The sequence below is a fragment of the Cavia porcellus genome, unplaced genomic scaffold, assembly GCF_034190915.1.
Source record: "Cavia porcellus strain 051 isolate PalLab524CR breed Dunkin Hartley unplaced genomic scaffold, mCavPor4.1 scaffold_18, whole genome shotgun sequence".
Lineage (NCBI taxonomy): Eukaryota > Metazoa > Chordata > Mammalia > Rodentia > Caviidae > Cavia > Cavia porcellus.
This window is the reverse complement of record NW_026947501.1, coordinates 16,169,375-16,187,301: the sequence shown is the minus strand read 5'-3', so window position 1 is coordinate 16,187,301 and position 17,927 is coordinate 16,169,375. Positions and strand designations below refer to the sequence as shown.

The 17,927-nt window shown below is 42.4% G+C and overlaps 1 protein-coding gene across 10 annotated transcripts in view; it reads right to left on the bottom strand.

Annotated features, from left to right (window-relative positions):
• Positions 1–4,942: 4,942 nt before the first annotated feature.
• The window catches only part of Sanbr (SANT and BTB domain regulator of CSR), a 74,130-nt gene continuing 61,145 nt past the window's right edge, over positions 4,943–17,927 (bottom strand). For 6 of the 10 annotated variants that reach the window (XM_063229469.1, XM_063229468.1, XM_003467489.5 and 3 more), the window contains 6 exons: positions 13,285–13,376; positions 12,111–12,139; positions 11,957–12,030; positions 10,622–10,710; positions 8,142–8,233; positions 4,943–6,833 (listed from right to left, as the gene is read on the bottom strand). In XM_063229469.1, coding sequence (XP_063085539.1) covers positions 6,797–6,833; positions 8,142–8,233; positions 10,622–10,710; positions 11,957–12,030; positions 12,111–12,139; positions 13,285–13,376 — 413 coding nt within the window. In that variant the 3' untranslated portion in view covers positions 4,943–6,796. Of the gene's footprint in view, positions 6,834–8,141; positions 8,234–10,621; positions 10,711–11,956; positions 12,140–12,368; positions 12,868–13,216; positions 13,377–17,927 lie in introns of those variants that run through there. The other 4 variants (XR_010040574.1, XR_010040573.1, XM_063229471.1 and 1 more) reach the window with 4 other exon arrangements.

The following is a 17,927-nucleotide window of genomic DNA, read 5'->3' as shown; positions in this document are numbered from 1 at the left end:
AAACAAAGGATCAAACAAATGCATCCACATCCTAAAGACTTACATTCTAATTAATTCCCTATCACTCTGGCATCACCATCCCATCCCCCTAGGGGCAAGGTCACAGCTCTAAGAATGCCCTGCTTCCTATGGGACTTGCTTTCCCATTTGTCCCTAATGTAATCAATTTTACCTGAACTATTAATCTTATTGGCTGACTACAGTTGTGTCCCACCTCATGCCCATCAGCCTTGTGAGTTCCAGTTTTCCCCCACCTTGAACCCATGGCTTTACTCTAAAGTCCCTGGAAAAGACAGCATCCTGGGCAACCCACGCAGGAGCCCTTCTGTCTCTCTTCACATAGAAGCTTTCTTTCTCTCAACAAATATATTCTACTCTTTTTATTTTAAAGGGGGTAAAATTAAACACAACAAAATAGTACAAAATAGGACATAAAATTTCAAAGCTAGATGACCTGAGATCTTCACTATCTGTCATATTGTCTCTTGTTTTCTTTCAAATAGTTGTCCATGTCTTTGCATACAGAGATTTCATACAAAACAACATAGTATAAAACTGACCCAAACAGAATGAGGAAGGCCATTTAGGTCTTCAAAACCAGACAATAGGGAAGTCACTAATGGCTGTCATAGAGTCTCTCATTCTCTTCAAAATAGCTGTCCATATTTTCATGTATATTGAAGTTCAATAAATTCTACTCTTAACCTCTGCTGTTCATAAAATTCATTCTTCAATTTTAGAGAACACGAACTCGCGGATATAGTAGGTCGGGAATTTCATTGCATGTCACTAGGACCATGTGTGTGTGCCACATCTGGCTTTCTCATGTCTTTATGAAGTTGGATAGAAAATATGGTGACTGCTGTTCCCAAGTACCACTTAACAGAAAGGCATGCTTGTAAAAAAACAAACCACCATGATGGCGTCTTCATCCACCTGGTTCACTGTATCTAGCAATGTGCATCTTCTGGCTCTTCCCCAAAGTCAAAATGAGCATGAAAGGTTAATATTTTGAATTAACTCAGGAGATCCGGGCAATCAGGACAGCACAATTAAAGACACTCAGAAGAGGACTTCCAGAGTTGCTTCAGAAGGTGGGAAGGATGGAATGCATTCAAGATGACAGGGAACATGGTGAAAGAGGTTATGGTTTAGATCTAAAACGGCTCTGAAGCCTCCCATGTTGGAAAATGGTGAGATTAGTGAGCACCACAGCTAACTTGCTGTAAGTGGGGCCACCGTGGGCATGACTCCAAATCCTTGACATGACACCACTTCCAGGTACCACGAGAGAAGCAGGTTTCCTCTGCCCAGCCCTTCTGCCATGCCTTCATGCCTTGAAGGCAGTTAACCAAGGGTTAAAAATGTGTGCCATTAGTAACTCATTTCAGGACACCTCCCGTCTCTCGGTATCTAACTTACCCTCTATTCCTTTTCTCTAATACATTTTCCTACTCTTAAAAAATATATATGAACAAAAACAAAACAAAAAATTCCCCTCTCCTCTAAGTTGTAGGTGTTGAGTATTGTGTCTTAGCTATCAAAAAATGATCTGTTTTGATTTTGGTACCAGAGAAGTAGGATCACTGCTGTGATTTTAACTGACTATGCTTTAGGTGCCTTTGGAGCTGGTCTGAAGGAGGAGTTTGGAGACACTGGCCGTAGAAACAGCCCTAGAATCCTGTATGCCAAGTGTGATGAGAGATCCTAGTTAGAGCTCAGAAGACCAGAATGCTGACAAATGAGATTAGGATGGCAGATTGATCTGGCAAAGGAAACTTCAAGGCAGTCCAGTGTTGAGACTGTGGCATAAATACTGACTTTAGCTAGCTTTACAGTGATAATCAGGAGCAAAAATTTGCTCATTTGAAGAGTTTTCAGTTTCCCCAGGAAGCAAGGGTCAAGTAAAGCTGGAACAGAATAGCTTGGATGCTGAAATCAGCATTAAAAAGAAGCTAAGTACTTTAAAACAAGACAAGAAAAAAGATAGCTTGAGGGTACTAGAGGAATCAGCAAAACCCATCCTGCACAGCATCAAAGTTGCAAAAACGAAACACCATTTTGAGAACAGAGCCCCAGGGCACTGCGCTTCACACAGGCACCTATGGAACTTGTTCCCCAGGATTCTGTTTATAGCATTCAGCCAGCCAGGTACTCAGAGCTCTGTTCAGCCGTGATACAAGAAAACCTGGCTACTGGAGCTGATGGCAGACCTCAGCATCGCTCACATGGTGCTGTTTTACAGCTATACAGAATGCGAGCAAGGGGTCAGAGGCTTCTGTCCAGATTTCAGAAGGCCTGAGAAGTCACATGGTGTGCCCAAGACAGCAATGAGAATCAAGTTGTGAGAGTAAATCCAAAAGTACAGTAGAGAGCCCAAGAAACTGAAGCAGCCAGGTACATGGACTGAGAAAAGCCGTAAGCAGTGAGCAAAGCCAGCCCGGCAGAGGAGCCAGGCCACCTAAGCCACGGAGTTCACAGCTCCCCACAACCTGATGGACGTGGGACTAAAGGCCTGAATGTTCGTCCTGCTGGGTTTTGGTCCTGCTTTAGTCCCATACCTTTCTGTCCCCTGTGTCTTCCTCTGGAATGGGAATGCTGACCCTGTGCCCTTGTGTCAGCAGTGTTTTAACCTTTGATATTTACAGGGACTCACAGCTAAGTTTGCCGTATGTTTTAGAGGAGACTTTGGACTTGGAGTTTTAGTCATGCTGAACCTGTTAAGACTTTAGTGTCTCTTAAGTTAGACTGAATACATTTTACATGAAGAGATGCAGATGTCTTGGGGACCTGGGGTGGGATGTTACGGCTAATATTACAAAGTCCCCAAAGCCTCATGTGTTTGGAAGGTAACTGGATTACAGGGTGATTACAGCTGACTCACTGTTAGGAAGTGACCCTGGGTCAGAAGAGGCAAGTCACTGGACGTGACCAGGAAGAGTACATCCTTTCCTGGCCCTCCGCTCTTCCCCCGCCTTCCACCATTCCTCAGGCCTTGGAGCTGCCAACTAAAATTTAAAAGTGTGAACCAAAATAAGTTTCTCCTGTAAATTGTAGGTGCCGGGTGTTGTGTCTCAGTAGCAGGAAAGTGACTAACACACGGATCAATGGCAAGGTATCTTTTACTGTAATAAATTGAAAAAATAAATAATGTATTTCTGGATCATACAACATATTTTAGTGAGCCTAACAGTATCTTGTATTTTTGCCTGGTGTTGTTTCTTTTCTGATTGTAATATTGCACAAATAAGAAGAGAAGGAAAAAAAAGGTAGGAAAAATACAGGATGAAAACTACATTGGTAACCCAGGTGTGGTGGCACATGGCTGTAATCCCAGAACTCAGGAGACTGAGGCAGGAGAATTGTGAGTCCAGGGCCAGCCTGGGCTAGAAAGGGAGTTCAAGGCCAGAATGAACTGAATAGTGAAATTCTGTCTCAAAAAGACAAAAAAAAGAAAAATATACGAAGAATCACTTTGATGAGCTTGAGCGGTACTCACAATTCCATGGTTATCTGTTAAAATGCCGCAGCTGCCAGGGTGGTGGCACACACCTGTAACCCTAACATTTGGCAGGACTCTCACAAATCTGAGGCCAGCCTGGGCTACGTCATGAGTTTAAAGACAGCCTGAACTGCATAGTGAGACCCTTTAACAAAAATTTCTGCAGTGGTTGCTCATTATTCCAATGCTCACCTCTACTACACTAGACAAAAAGGTGACGTTTATGTAAACTTTTTATTTCACTTGGAACCTGAAGCTGTACTATTTCAGCAGAACTCATATGGGTTTATGTCTACACAGACTACGTTAATGTGCTTCTCCCTAGAGCGGCAGGCTGGTCTTGGGAACTCAGGAAGCCACTGCCCTAAGGTGTCCACCGCTAATGACCTGCAGGTGCAGATGAAGTGGTGTCAGGCTGGGGACAGGCTAGCCCCAGAGACACTGCCTTCAGGGGTGAACTCTCAGCTGCTCTCATGACTTCTGTAGGCTCGGGGGGTGCAATCATGGTCAAGGCCAGGTCTCTGTTCTTGTGGAGCTCACATTCCAGTACGGGAGACACACTGCAAACCAACGAATGGAAAAAGGATGATTCAGAACAGTGACATCAGATAGAAAAGCCACTGAGGGCATGAGGAGAGCGATGTGGGCAGCTACTTTTTTTTTTGAGACAAGGCCTCACTATGTAGTTCATGCCAGCCCTGAACCCACGATGTAGCCCCTGCTGACCGTGAACTTGCAGTGACTCTCCTGCCTCAGCCTCCTGAGTGCTGGGAATACAGGCATGCACCACACACCTATTTTTACAGTCCAACTTGATAAACTTGAACGTGAAGGCTAACACACCTGAGCCGCGGTTGCTCTCTGGACCTCTTTTCCCCTCTGTTTACTACATTCCAGTCCCAGCCTGCCTGTTCTTCCAACAAGCAAGTTCTCTCCGTTTTAAAATTCCTTCACTTTAACTATTCCCACTATTTACAACTCTCTCCCGTAAACTGGGCTTTAGTTTAGATGTTACTTTCTAACAGGAGTCCTTCCCTCACCCATTTACCACTAGCAAGTAAGTGTAACAGTCTCAGCCTGCTTTCAGAGTGGTTAATCTCACAATACCTGGTGAGCATTCTGAAGATGGGAAGTGAAACCTTAGCGGCACATCAGCACGGTCCCGACATCCCTCCTGCAGCATGTGGCTGTCTTCCTGTCTCCTCACCTGAGGTCACACACAGGGCCGGCACCTGCTGCTGCTCTGACCCTGAGCCCTCCGCAGCACGCTATTCCTTAAATGTTTTGCTGAATGTATACCACAATAGCTATTTTCAAAATAATCTTATTTTTTCACCTTATAACACAGCTAAATTTCCATGAACACCTGTGGGATATAGAGAAATCTAGACTTTTTTCTGAGAACATGAAATGATTCAGATGAAAGGACTCTCCCCCAAACCTGTGTCATCAACATTTATTTTAAAGAAGTGTGCATTCAAAATTAACATAAGGTAACTTCAAAAGTATTCGGCAAAAAGAGGTTAAGAATTTCAGTAAAATGTTGGTGGTGTGTGTGCAAGTATTACAGAAAGACATTAACAAAACAAAAACCGCATTCTAAAGAGAATTAAATTTTGGTTTTTAAAATCAATTCAGTAGTACAGTCCCTCAGTGCAGCAGTGTGCGGTTTCCCACAAGTTAAAAAACAGCCTCTCTTCCTTCTTTAATTGTCAGCTTCACAGCACTGTATAGACCTAAATCCTTTTATCAGACTCTGGTATTTAAATGCACGATGAAACATTTGCTTTTGGAAATAAGTATGGTACACTCTATTCCCAAAATATTAAACAACTGAAACAAATATATATTGGAATAAAATTTCCAAACATAAATTCAAAAACTTTGGCAAAGCCACATATAAAATACCAAATCAAAAGTAAGCTCAAATATCAACTAAAGGGCTGGGGATTTAGCTCAGCGGCATAAGCACCTGCCTTGCAAGTGTGTGGTCGTGAGTTCGATCCCCGGTACCGATAAAAAAAAAAAAAAAAAAAAAAAAAAAAAAAAAAGCCTCCCCCCAAAATCAAAACACTAACTAAAAACAATGATTCCTGAAGTGTAAACTAAGTATAATGCGTGAATATTTCCAAAGATGGCTGTTCAGTCACATATCAGTCTGTTCTCTTTATAAATCTGAACACATTTCAACTACAAGGCAGATGAAAACAAACCAAGGAAACAGTGCATCTTAAAGGTTTGCAGAGATCTATATGTAAGTAATTTCCAAACACATAACTTATAATATGCTTATGGTTTGGAACAACTTTTCCCTGAGTGTTCTTTTCTGGTTGGTTAGAAAAATTAAAACATGATGTGTAAAACAGAATTTTATTGTGCTTTTTCTCGAATACATGGAAGTTTTTACCTATTAAATAAACATATGTGAGGATTTTTCAGAGACTGTTAAAGTAACTAGCAGTTTGAAAAGTTTTAAAGGTCTATATAAGTAAATGACTATAGAAATATGGATGGACCTTAGAGCACTACACTAACAATGTTATGGTGAGTGTCCTATACAGCTGAAAAGATTATTCTAAACCCACCAATGCTTATTTTAAAAAAAACTGTAACGGCACTAGCTTCACAGAGGAAAGAGATGATCAGTAGTTCCAGCTCAGAAGACCTACAGGTAAGCATCAAAAAACTGAAAGGAAGTTAAGTTGGATTAACACTGTACTTTCCATGGATTAATGCTGAAAAAGTTCTGCCTAACAATATTGAAATGCCTCACACCCTGAAACTTTACTGCAGTCTTGAGACCTGCACTCCCTAACATTCATGCAAACTTAACATTAGAATCCCTGGTAACTTCAGCATACAAACTGCAGTTCTCAATGCTATCCCCAAGGTTTCCAGCCCCAGAGACACAGTACCAGCAGTGCACATGCACGGGAACATGACCAGTTGTGTACTCCTAAAGTTTTTAATGTCTCAAAAGGACCTAGCGATATAACAATTTAATTTTTCTTTCAAATAAAGAATAATAAATATTAGGAATTTTAAATATGCAAAATTTGTAAATAAGCTTTTTCTACACAGTCTAGAATTGTACTAAAAATTAAGATTTAAGAGATTTTTATATTTACAATTCGATTTTCATAAAACCTAACTATATGCATTTTCAGCATTGTTATTATGTGCCTTGTAAGAATTAATAAATAAAACATCTAGAAGTCATCATTCTGAAGGTCTTCAAGAAGTGAGCAATTCCAGATGTCCAGGAGTACCTTCCGTCTTTATATTTAAGTTTCTTTATCCAGGACGCCCTTGACCAAAGCGACTTTTGGACCTAGATTTTTCAAACAGAAAAAAACGTCATAGTTGCTTCTAGAATAACAGGAAATGGCTACTGATTTGGAGTGTTATCTGATAATATAACAATTCAGAAACTTTGTGTATCCATAATCCATTTTCTAAACCCCTTGGAGTGAGACATATTTAGAATTCTGATTTTTTGAGATAAGATGGCTATGTATGTACACTGTACATTATTTATCTGGGACAGATAATAAAATAATGTTTCTTCAAAGTGAAAAAAATGTGTATTTACACAGTAAGAAAAAAACTACAAATATTCACACAGTAGGGTCAGTTCAAGTTTGAATGGTCACCACTGTATGCAAGAAAACTTTCCATCTTATAGCTCTGTCGATTTCAGAATTACAGGTAAGACACTAATCTGTAATACTAATGTTCAATTCACAGGAACTTAACTTTTAACAGAAACTGTGTTAGGGCTTTGATACAGAAGGCCCCCAGCACCCCGTGCGTTTGGAGGTGCGGCTTTGGGAGATGCCTGCTCACGGGCCACGGAGCTCAGCGCTGATCAGTGCCCTGCTGGAAGGGTAAGCCTGCCTCCCTGGCACCTCTTTTCTCTCTCCTTCTGGCAGAGCAGCTGCCTTCTGCCTAGACCCTTCCAGTACTCCATTTTTTTTTCTTTTGTCTTTCTGAGACAGGGTCTCACTATGCAGTTCAGGCTGGCCTTGAGTTATTTTGTGGCCCAGGCTGGTCTTGATCTTGCAACGATCCTCCTGCCTCAGCCTCCCAAATGCTGGGATTACCATGTCCAGCTCATGACTCCATTTCTGCCTTGGAGCCACCCAGTGAGCGACTGAATCCTCCAAAACCCACCAGCCAAAAATAAACCTCAGGGCTGTAGGTATCAGGTGTGGTGTCTCAAGTACTGTATAATGACATAAGATCTACATAATGCATTAACAAAAATAAAATAAAATAAAATAAATCAAGAAACAAAGACTTCAGTGAGTTCTATAATATATAATCTACAAATAATATATCAGTTTTGCTAATTCATAGAAATAGATGGCATAGAATGGGGCCAGACTTTACACCGAAAACTTAAAAACAACAAAAACAAAAAGTTCAATGCTTTAAATTTTACGCTATGATTCTAAAAAGTTTTAACTTTTAAATGAAAATCTGTTCTGATTAGCACCTTGATGGTCTAACCCTTGAAACAAAACACAGGCCATATCCCAACCGTGTGGTTCCAGCGTCACCAGGATCCCCTGCCGCCGCACTCCTTCACCCCAAACCCCTCCAAAGGCAGAGCTCCCAATCAGTGTCGCAGGTTTACCTTGGGTTTTTCTCTGAGCTGCTTTGTCGTGTACTAACTGGCACTGAGGCTTTAATTTGTGCTTCAAGCCTGGAATAAATACCTCCTGCAAACTACAAAATGAAGAAGCAAAATTATCTTCAAGGAACCAACAGAAGAGCTACTTTATTAAAATGTTATGCTCTTAAATTTACATAGTAATTTAAAATTTTTATAAGTTTTATTAGTACACTTGATCTCAGCCAAAAGGCTGGGAAGCAATTTATTAGTACATACGTAGTAATATTTACTTACTTACTTACTTACTTATTTGATTATTCTGGAGACAGAGTCTCACTTTGTGGTTCAGCCTCGCCTGGGCTATGTACTCCAGGCTGGCCTTGAACTCACTGTGATTCTACTGCCTCAGCCTCCAGACTGCTGGGATGACAGACATGCACCACCACGCCTATTACCAGCTAAATTACCAGCTGGCTAGTAATTTTCTATAATTCAACATTTCAATATAGTGTTTGGGGTTTTGACAAACACATACTATTGTATAATGGCCATCACAGTGAAGACATAGAACAGTTCTATTACCTCTGAGAAACTCTCTTGTTGCCCTTGTGAAGCAATCCATCTATCACTACTGATTCCTCATAACCACTGATTCACTTTCTGCTGCTATGGTTTATATTTTCCAGAGTATTTCATATGTGGGATTGTACAGAATGTAGCTTTTAAAATCTATTTTTTAGGGACTGGGGATTTAGCTCAGCGGCGTAAGTGCCTGCTTTGCAAGCACATGGTCATGAATTCAATCCTCGGTACCGATAAAAATTTAAAAAAAAATCTATTTTCTTCCACTTAGCATAATATATAGATTTGTCTAAGTTGTTACATGTACAGAATTAGGAGTTTGTGCCTTTTTACTAAGTACTGTTAATCCATTTGTTAAGTCAAAAACTCCTGAGATTGTGTGTTCTCTAAAGTAAAACAGTTTACTAAGCTGTTACAGAAATTAGAGCTTGACAACATTTTGGGAATTAAGGCATAAACCATTTACAAAGAACTGACACTGGTTACTGATAAAAGAGGCAGGAGATGACAAAGCAGGGGAACCTGGGACAGGTGGACAGTCTGCTGCGCAGAAGAACTTGCAGTCGGAAGCCTGCTTAGGTTAACTCAGAATTCTTTTCTAAGTGGATTACAGTGTCACCTAATGATCAGTAAGCTGGTTTTGGAGTCAAGTTTTCCACACTTATTCCTTCATTTGTTTGCTAATTAATTTCCTTTATTCCTTTTCATCTTCCAGCCATATTTAATTTAGGACATATCAGAATTTTTCCTTTGTCACATTTACCAGCTAATAGATATCATTTGGGACACTTCTAGTTTCAGGCAATTATAAATAAAACTAGTAAAAATGAGTAACTTGCATGATGAACATTTATAAGAAACTGCCAAACTATTTTTTTTTTGGTACCGGGGATCGAACTCACAACTGTGGACTTGCAAGGCAGGCACTTATGCCGCTGAGCTACACCCCCAGCCCCAAACTATTTTCTGAAACAGCTGTTCTTTTTCGCATTCCCCAGCTCTTGCAAGAGAGTTTAAGTGGCTCTCCAGCACCCGGTGTTAGTGGTGGGTCACTGAGGTTTAAATTTGAATTTCTCTATAGCCTTTGCATTCTTTTTATGTGTTTGACACCTGAATTCCTTCTTTCATGGTGTTTAGTTAACTTGAGGCTCATTTATTTACCTCCATCTTATTGAGTTTCAAGTCTGTGTGCGTCCTTATTTTCTCATAGTATATGGCTTGGCTTTTCATTCTTGCACTCTCTTAATTGTGTGTGTGTGTGTGTGCACGCGCGCACATTTTCCAAAAAGAACTTTTATCTTTCAGGCATGGTCTCGCTAGGTGCTCCAGGCTGGCCTCAAGTGCGAGTGTTGGGGTTATAGGTATGTGCCACCATGCTGGAAAGATAACATCTAAGAAGCACATGTACAATCACCAGTTTTAAAAAGTCATCCTCTTCCCTGATTGTTGTGTTTTGAAGTTTTATTTTTTTTCTTTTTGAAATAAAGTGGATTTGAAAAAAAACCAATAAAAAGTCACCCTCTGGACAGTCAGCATTTGGTCAACAATGCATAGTTATCTTTTTACTTTTGGTGTGGCATCACCCTTCAGTAATAATACACTTTATTATGTGTCCTGCAGAGGCCCTACAGACCACAGATGATAAAAGATGGCAGAAAATTTGTGTGAATTTTAGCTAACTGACACAAAACATAAAACACCTAAACTGCTCTTTAAAAATACTGTTTAAATAAAAACTGGAAGGCGTGTCTTACATAAACATAGTACACTGATAAACAATTCTTACTTCTCGGGGCTGGGGATTTAACTCAGCAGCATAAGCGCCTGTCTTGGAAGCAGCCAGTTGTGAGTTCGATCCCCGGTACCGATAAAAAGGAAAAAGACCAAAAAAAAAAAAAAAAAAAAAGAACAATTCTTACTTCTTTTGCTTCTTTTGACTTGACTCGGTCCAAATCACCCAATCTCATTTTTATTAGATGCCCTGTAATTTCAGACATCCGCCGTTGATCTGAAAATAAAGAACAGTAAACAACACTGTTCATGAAGATGACTTATAATATTTATATAAGAAGATTGTAACTAGCTGGTTATGGGGGTTCAGGCTTATAATCCCAGTGCTATGGGACGCTGAGGCAGGAGGATAACAAGTTCACGCCTTCCCAGCAACCTGACGACTTAGCAAAACCTTGTCTCAAAAAATAAAAAAGGGCTGGGGATGTAGTTCAGTGCAAAGGCCCTGTGTTCAACCCTCAGTCACTCACACACACACATAGACACACACACAGATTATAATTAACAAGGGTTTGTAAAAATATCTTTTTCTCTTATTTCTCAGATACCTCTATGTATCTGTAAAGAATTTAAGACAAGTGGCAAAATGACTTATGCATGTGGACAGCTGTGCTGCTTTTTAGATCACTGCAAACCAGTCTACGATTTGGATATGGTTTGAGTCCGCACACAACAGTTCACGCTCAGGGCTGGGGGTTTAGCTCAGAGGCATAAGCACCTGTCTGGCAAGTGCGAGGTCGTAAAGTTGAATTCCCAGTACCAAAAAAAAAAAAAAAAAAAAAAAAAAAAAGTTCCTGCACAGAAAGCTCGGTTACTAGTATGGCGATGTTGAGAGATGGTGTAACATTTTTAAGAAGTGAGGTGTAATGGAAGATAGTTAGATCACCAGGGCACTGCCCTTCAAAGAGATTAATGTAGATCTGACTGAGTGGAACCCCATTTAGCTCCTTATAAAACAACAAACTGGGTACTTGAATTTTTCTTGCTTTCTGTCTTGTCACGTGGTATCTCCTGGCATGTGCTCCAACCATACTGCTGTCTACCATGTTGTGAGGGAGACAGAAGGTCCTCATTAGAGCTAAGCAGATGCTGGCATCATGTTCTTGGACCTCCAGGAGTAGGAGATAAATAATCTTCTTTTCTGTATTAAGTGCCCAGCCCTGGATATTCTGTTATAGTAATAGTCTACAACACAGCCTAAGACATACTCAGTCACTTTTACAGTAAAAGCAGTGGTCAAAAGTCTGCCTGACAGATCTTAAAATTACAAATATATAAAACAATATATTACCCACTGGATTGTCTAGCAATAAAACTTTAGTTGATAACTAAGAAAATGTGCAAATATTGGCTCTAATTATTACAGATGGAACTTTTAAAGCTATTCAGTTTACTTTGACTGAAATAAAAAACATTGTGTTATTTATAGCCAATTTATATTTTACCCAAGTAATAACATTTACCATCTTCTCTTTGTGCATCCTGGTTGAATCTCAACGACCTTGTGGCATCCCATTTATTCTTCTGCATACTCACACTATTGAAAAAATATGAACAGAAGTCAGCATTGATGCTGCTCTAGGAATGGACAGAACTAGACCAAGGAGCAATACTCACATGAAAGGAGACACATCTCTAGAAGCTGACTAAAAAAGCAGACAAAATTAAGACGCAATTAGAACACATTTACTGATGAGTGTTAGAGATAACTATAAAAGGAATTTATTGAGTCAGGCAAGACACAGTGCCAAATTTCACAGTGTGAAATTACAAGTGTTATTTCATCTGACCCCTCCAACAACCACACGACACAGACAGTATTTCATGATCTCCATAAAAAACAGGTTCAGAGAAAAAAGAAACTTCTTCAAAGACTTATGGACTGAGAATCTGAACCAGCTTTATTTCAAGCTTTATTTGAAACTCTACATTCATACAATCTTCTAGAACTAGCACATCGGTGTGCTTGTGGTCCTTGACACACAGGTGAATGTACAGCCCCTATCCCTATCCAATATTGCTGTGTGGATTCTGTCTCAGTCTAACAGCGCAACACATTTTTTGGAACTCATGGTTCTCTCTAAACCAACTATGACTATTATTGTCCTGTTAGTTTTAACTGGTTTCCTTCAAGGGCACAGGGAAATTACAAGACAAGAACTACCACAAACAGTTGTAAGATGTAATTTAAACACTTTAAAAAAAAAAACTACCAAGAGCCTGCGTTTATTGTTGACGGAGGACATGAGGGAGGTGAGCTGGGACAGTGAACTCCTGACGGGAGGCAATGAATCTCCCTGCCCCGACTGCATCAGGTGCTCACAGCCTGCGGGAGGACACTCACATGCTGTTGGTGTCACTGAAGCCTCTCGGCCTATTATAAAATTTAAAAATCGATTTGTTTACTTATTTAATAAGCAATATTCATTCAAAATTCAAAAGGTTTAAACAGCACCTCTGTCTCCTGCCTCAGGGACAGCCTATCATATCAGTTTCTTATACAGATTTCCAGTGACACATTACACATGCACAAGGAAATTCATATGTGTTTCCCCATGTGATTTCCACAAGCGGTGGCACAGATGCTCCTTCACACGCTGTTCGGTGCCACCTTTTTTTCATTTGCCAACATATCTTAAAGATCTATAATCTCCGTTTATAAAAACTCCAATCATTTTGCATTGCTATCATTCTGCTGTGATGCTACTCCTCTGTTTTAGATATTTTCTGGCTACACGTGCTTGCTTCTCTCTTCTATAAACTCTAGAATAGTAACATCATTTGGGGTTACCTTCTCTGATGGCTTTTCTTTCTTTTGAGCACAGGGAGAAGACATCTGCTTTTTTGGTTGTTTTGTGAACTTCTTTGGTTTCTCCTTTTTCCCTGATAACAAAAGAACAACGTTATAAGCTAAGTTTCACACTTTTCCAATGTACTTGCTACTTCTAAACAATAAAAATGCTTTACACACAACAACAATACTGTTCTTAAAAACTAACAGATTATATCTGGACAAAAAACAAGTATATGGAGAAATAAAACTAAATTGTTTTATAGGGATTTATCATAATTACATTTCTTTGGGAAAAAATTGAGGGCAATGAATTTAAAATCTCTATTAAATGAAATATAGAAAAATGTTGACTAAAACTATCCATTTATTTCTCCATCAATAGGACACTAAAATCTTGCAGGGCCCTTTTTTTGTGGTGCTGGAGACGGAACTCAACCTTGTGCATAGCAGGCAAGTGCTCTACTACTGAACTGCACCCTCAGCCTTCCAAATTACTCATCTGAGATTACTACAGCAAAACGCAACTTGAGGATGGGAGTGAGAAGAACTCATATGCATATAAAATCTTTAAAATGTCTTTTGCTTAGGCAAGAGGCAGGAGAAAAATAATCTCGGCATGAAGCAGCTTGGACAAATTACTTGTATTTTAGACCAAGCCCTTCTTGGAGTGATGTTGGGCGCAGGCACTCAACATACCATACCCCACCCGGGACTAAGGACTACGCCAGCTTCCGCAATGCGCTACGTCCCTCTTTAAATTAGCCAACCCGTGCGCACTTCGTGCTCACTCCATACTCTGTGGCAACTCCTGATTGGCCACAGCTGGATATAGTAGCCAGAGCCTGTGTCCCATTCCCGCCCTGCTTCCTCGTGGCAGCCTGTGATTGGTCACGGCCAAATATATAAACCAGAGCCCGCGTAAATAAACTAGCAGTTAACTGTCGTCCACAAAAGCATCTCCTGTCTCCTGTTTCATTGGGGCTGCGCCAGTCAACTGGTGGCCCGTACGGGGAGCCCAGAGCGCTGAGACCCTCTCTCCGACAGTACGAGGAGAGCTGAGACCCTCTCTCCGATGGAACAGAGCGTCAACAGGTAAAACCGTCAAGCGCCGATAGCGGGGGCTACTCGGTGGGCGGGGGCTGACAGGTTAAACTGCTCAACGTTGGTAGCGGGGGCTACGCAACAGGCAGCGGGGGCTGCAGGGCCGGATGGAGGGGGCTATCAGGCAACCTTGGGCGGACGTGTCGCAAGGGTCGAGGAACTTGTAAAGAGAGTTCCCGGTGCCGTAAAGAGGCAGGTTTTGGGGGCGCCGTAAAGGGGCGCGGGGACTAAGCTGTCCCTGTTTAAAAAAAAAAAAAAAAAAGGAAAAAGAAAAAAAAATAAATAAAAAAAAAAGAAAAAAAGAAACTCTTGAAATTCTGGTTAACATGGGCAACACGGCTACTCAGCCACTGTCAGTCGACTTAAGCGACTTACTGAGAGAAAAGGGATTACAAATGAAACAAGAACAAATTCAAAACTTCCTCGATCAGGTCGATAAGGTAGCACCTTGGTTTGGTCCCACGGGGTCCATTACCATCCCCAGCTGGGATAAATCAGGGAGAGATCTTGACTTTGCAGCAGAAAATGGCCTCCTGGAGCCAGGAGTCAGGCCCCTTTGGGCAGTGGTGAAAAGCTGCCTTGCAGACACCTCTTGTCGTGACCATATAAGGGCTGGCGCCATGGCGCTTGATTACCATCAGGCAGAATCCTCCCGCGAGCAATCTCGTGAGCCCAGTGCCGCAGGCGAGGTGACCCCACCCAACCCAGAAGCAAAGGACTCCTCAGATAATGAGGGGGAGGAAGAAGAAGTATACAAAATGGTGGATGCAGACACCACCGAAAGAGGGGAAGTCACACACATGCAGTCGAGAGGGCCTTACTCTGAGGCCATAAATGAGCTGCAACGCAGGATTTCTCAGAGTAAATGGGTCAATGAAAGTGAGTACGGGATTCCAGGGCCACCCCATATAAGACCTACGGCTCTACCTCCCGACCCGCCAGATTATCATGCTCACTGGAGACCCTGCCATCAGCTATGTAGCTGTCCGCAACGGGTCCAGACGTCCCCTGGGACATTCCAGGAAGACCTTTGGCATCAAGTCAAAAGAGAGGACCCAGGAGGCCTGGGCCGTTTTCTCCAGGCTTTTCCGGTTGCTGTAGATGCTCAGGGAAACAGAGCCCACCTGCCTATAGATATGAAGGCGATAAAGCATCTTAAGGAGGCCAGCACCATGTACGGTGTTAATGGGGCGTATACCCTGTCCCTAGTAGAAGCCCTGGCAGGAAATGCCATGACACCTGCTGATTGGGCCAGTTTGTGCAAGGCAGTGCTCAGCCCAGGCCAATATCTTGATTGGAAAGCTTGGAATGTTGAACTTGCCACAGAACAGGCCCATGCTAATGCCCAAAACAATCAGGCCGCCTGGAACGCGGATATGGTATTAGGACAAGGACAGTATCTCAATAACCAGCTGATATTTCCACAAGAGGTGTATGCACAGATAAATAGAATAGCCATACAAGCATGGAAACGGGTCTCGGCTAGGGGAGAAGTCTCAGGCCACTTGACAAAAATTTTGCAGGGCCCGAGCAAGCCTTTTTCAGATTTTGTGGCCCGCATGATGGAGGCGGCGGGGAGAATTTTTGGGGACGCGGAGACAGCCATGCCGCTCATTAAGCAGCTCACAGCTGCTCTGGGTCAGCACCAGGTGTAGCTGGTTAACTTGGCAGGAGTCGGGGCTTACCATTGTTGACGGCCCTACCACAAGACAAAGCAGAAGCCGCATCCAAACTTATTCAAGAGCAATTAAAGTTAGGCCATATCAAACCCTCAAGTCTATTCTGTTTAAACAAAAGGAGGGTATTGCCCAGGGCATGACACCTAGGGCCAGACTAAATCTTGCCCTCTTCACTTACAATTTTGTAAACATCAACCCACAAGGATCCACGCCAGCACAGCTACATGCCAACCCTGTCGCACCCAAACATGGTTGGGTACGCTGGAAAGACCTCCTGCATGGGGTGTGGAGAGGCCCCAGCCCAGTACTTAGTTGGGCGAGAGGGGCGGTCTGTATCTTCCCACAGGAAGAAGGCAGCGAACCTGTCTGGGTCCCGGAACGCCTGATACGTCCCTGCAAACCACCAGACTCCGACCCAGAGGAAACGTCAACCACAGAACAGGGGAACCAACAGGAGCCTCACAAGCCAGACCTAGCAAGTATACCCACAACTCCCATTAACTATGGCACCTTGGCCACCTCCCCTGCTTAGTAGCCTCCTTTTCCCCTCCTTCTTGCATCTCGTACGGCCCTTGCAGCCAATGACTTTTCTAAATTGCTCCACCGCAACCTGTTATATGTTACAATGTTGGGATAACAGTACACTTTCAGCTGTTGTTATGCAGGTACTCCAGTTCGCACCGGTTCCAGTTATGGCGGACTCAGACGAGTTTCCTGTGATCCAGCTCAGGCCAACTCTCCAATTGGCTTTCATAAAGGAATGGGCAGAAACAGGGGCTCTGGCTACCATGACTACACTTGCCGCATTCGGCAGTCTACTTCTGCTCTGTCGGATTCGCAGACAAAGGAATAGGGACAAAGTATCAAACAAGCATTGCTGATCATGGAATCTGGTCAAAGCCCGGCAGCATGGCTCGCCATGCTGTGACGCAGGTGTGGAGCAAAGCATCGCAGGGGGTGTCGTCCTTGGCCAGGAGACACCCTGGTCCCCATGTCGGTGAGCATGCGGGTTGGGCTCATAAAACAATACTCCCGCCCCCTCCAAAAGAGCACCAACGAGTAGTGAGGCACTGTCATGACTGCAGCGTGACACCTCACGAGGGGCAACGACCTCTGGAGACCCTGCGTCAGTTATAAAGAAAGGGGGAGATGTTGGGCGCAGGCGCTCAACATACCATATCCCACCCGGGACTAAGGACTACGCCAGCTTCCGCAATGCGCTACGTCCCTCCTTAAATTAGCCAACTCGTGCGCACTTCGTGCTCACTCCATACTCTGTGGCAACTCCTGATTGGCCACAGCTGGATATAGTAGCCAGAGCCTGTGTCCCATTCCTGCCCTGCTTCCTCGTGGCTGCCTGTGATTGGTCACGGCCAAATATATAAACCAGAGCCCGCGTAAATAAACTAGCAGTTAACTGTCGTCCACAAAAGCATCTCCTGTCTCCTGTTTCATTGGGGCTGCGCCGGTCAGAGTGATATTTGGAATCTATTTTGGCTGACAGGTGGATAAAAAAGAGGGCTAGATGTATCTAACAGCCACAAGTTCTGCTATGTGTGGTGAGTCCCCAACTTACAAACTCCATTTTGGCAGAATTGTTTGTAAGCTGGATTCCTTTGTAAACTGACAAAGTGGGTCTTACATAGTATACTGTGAAAGTTTGTAAACTGACTGCTTATAAATTGGGGAATTACTGTAACTTAAAAAGTAAAGTTTGTATGCCTACCATAAATGGAAAACCTGCAAAACATGTTATATAGATAATGACCTTAAAGATACAATGAAAAAATGCTATACCTAGGCAGATTTATTTGCCTGCAGACACGCCCCGAGTCCCTAACGTGTATCTGCTAAACTGGG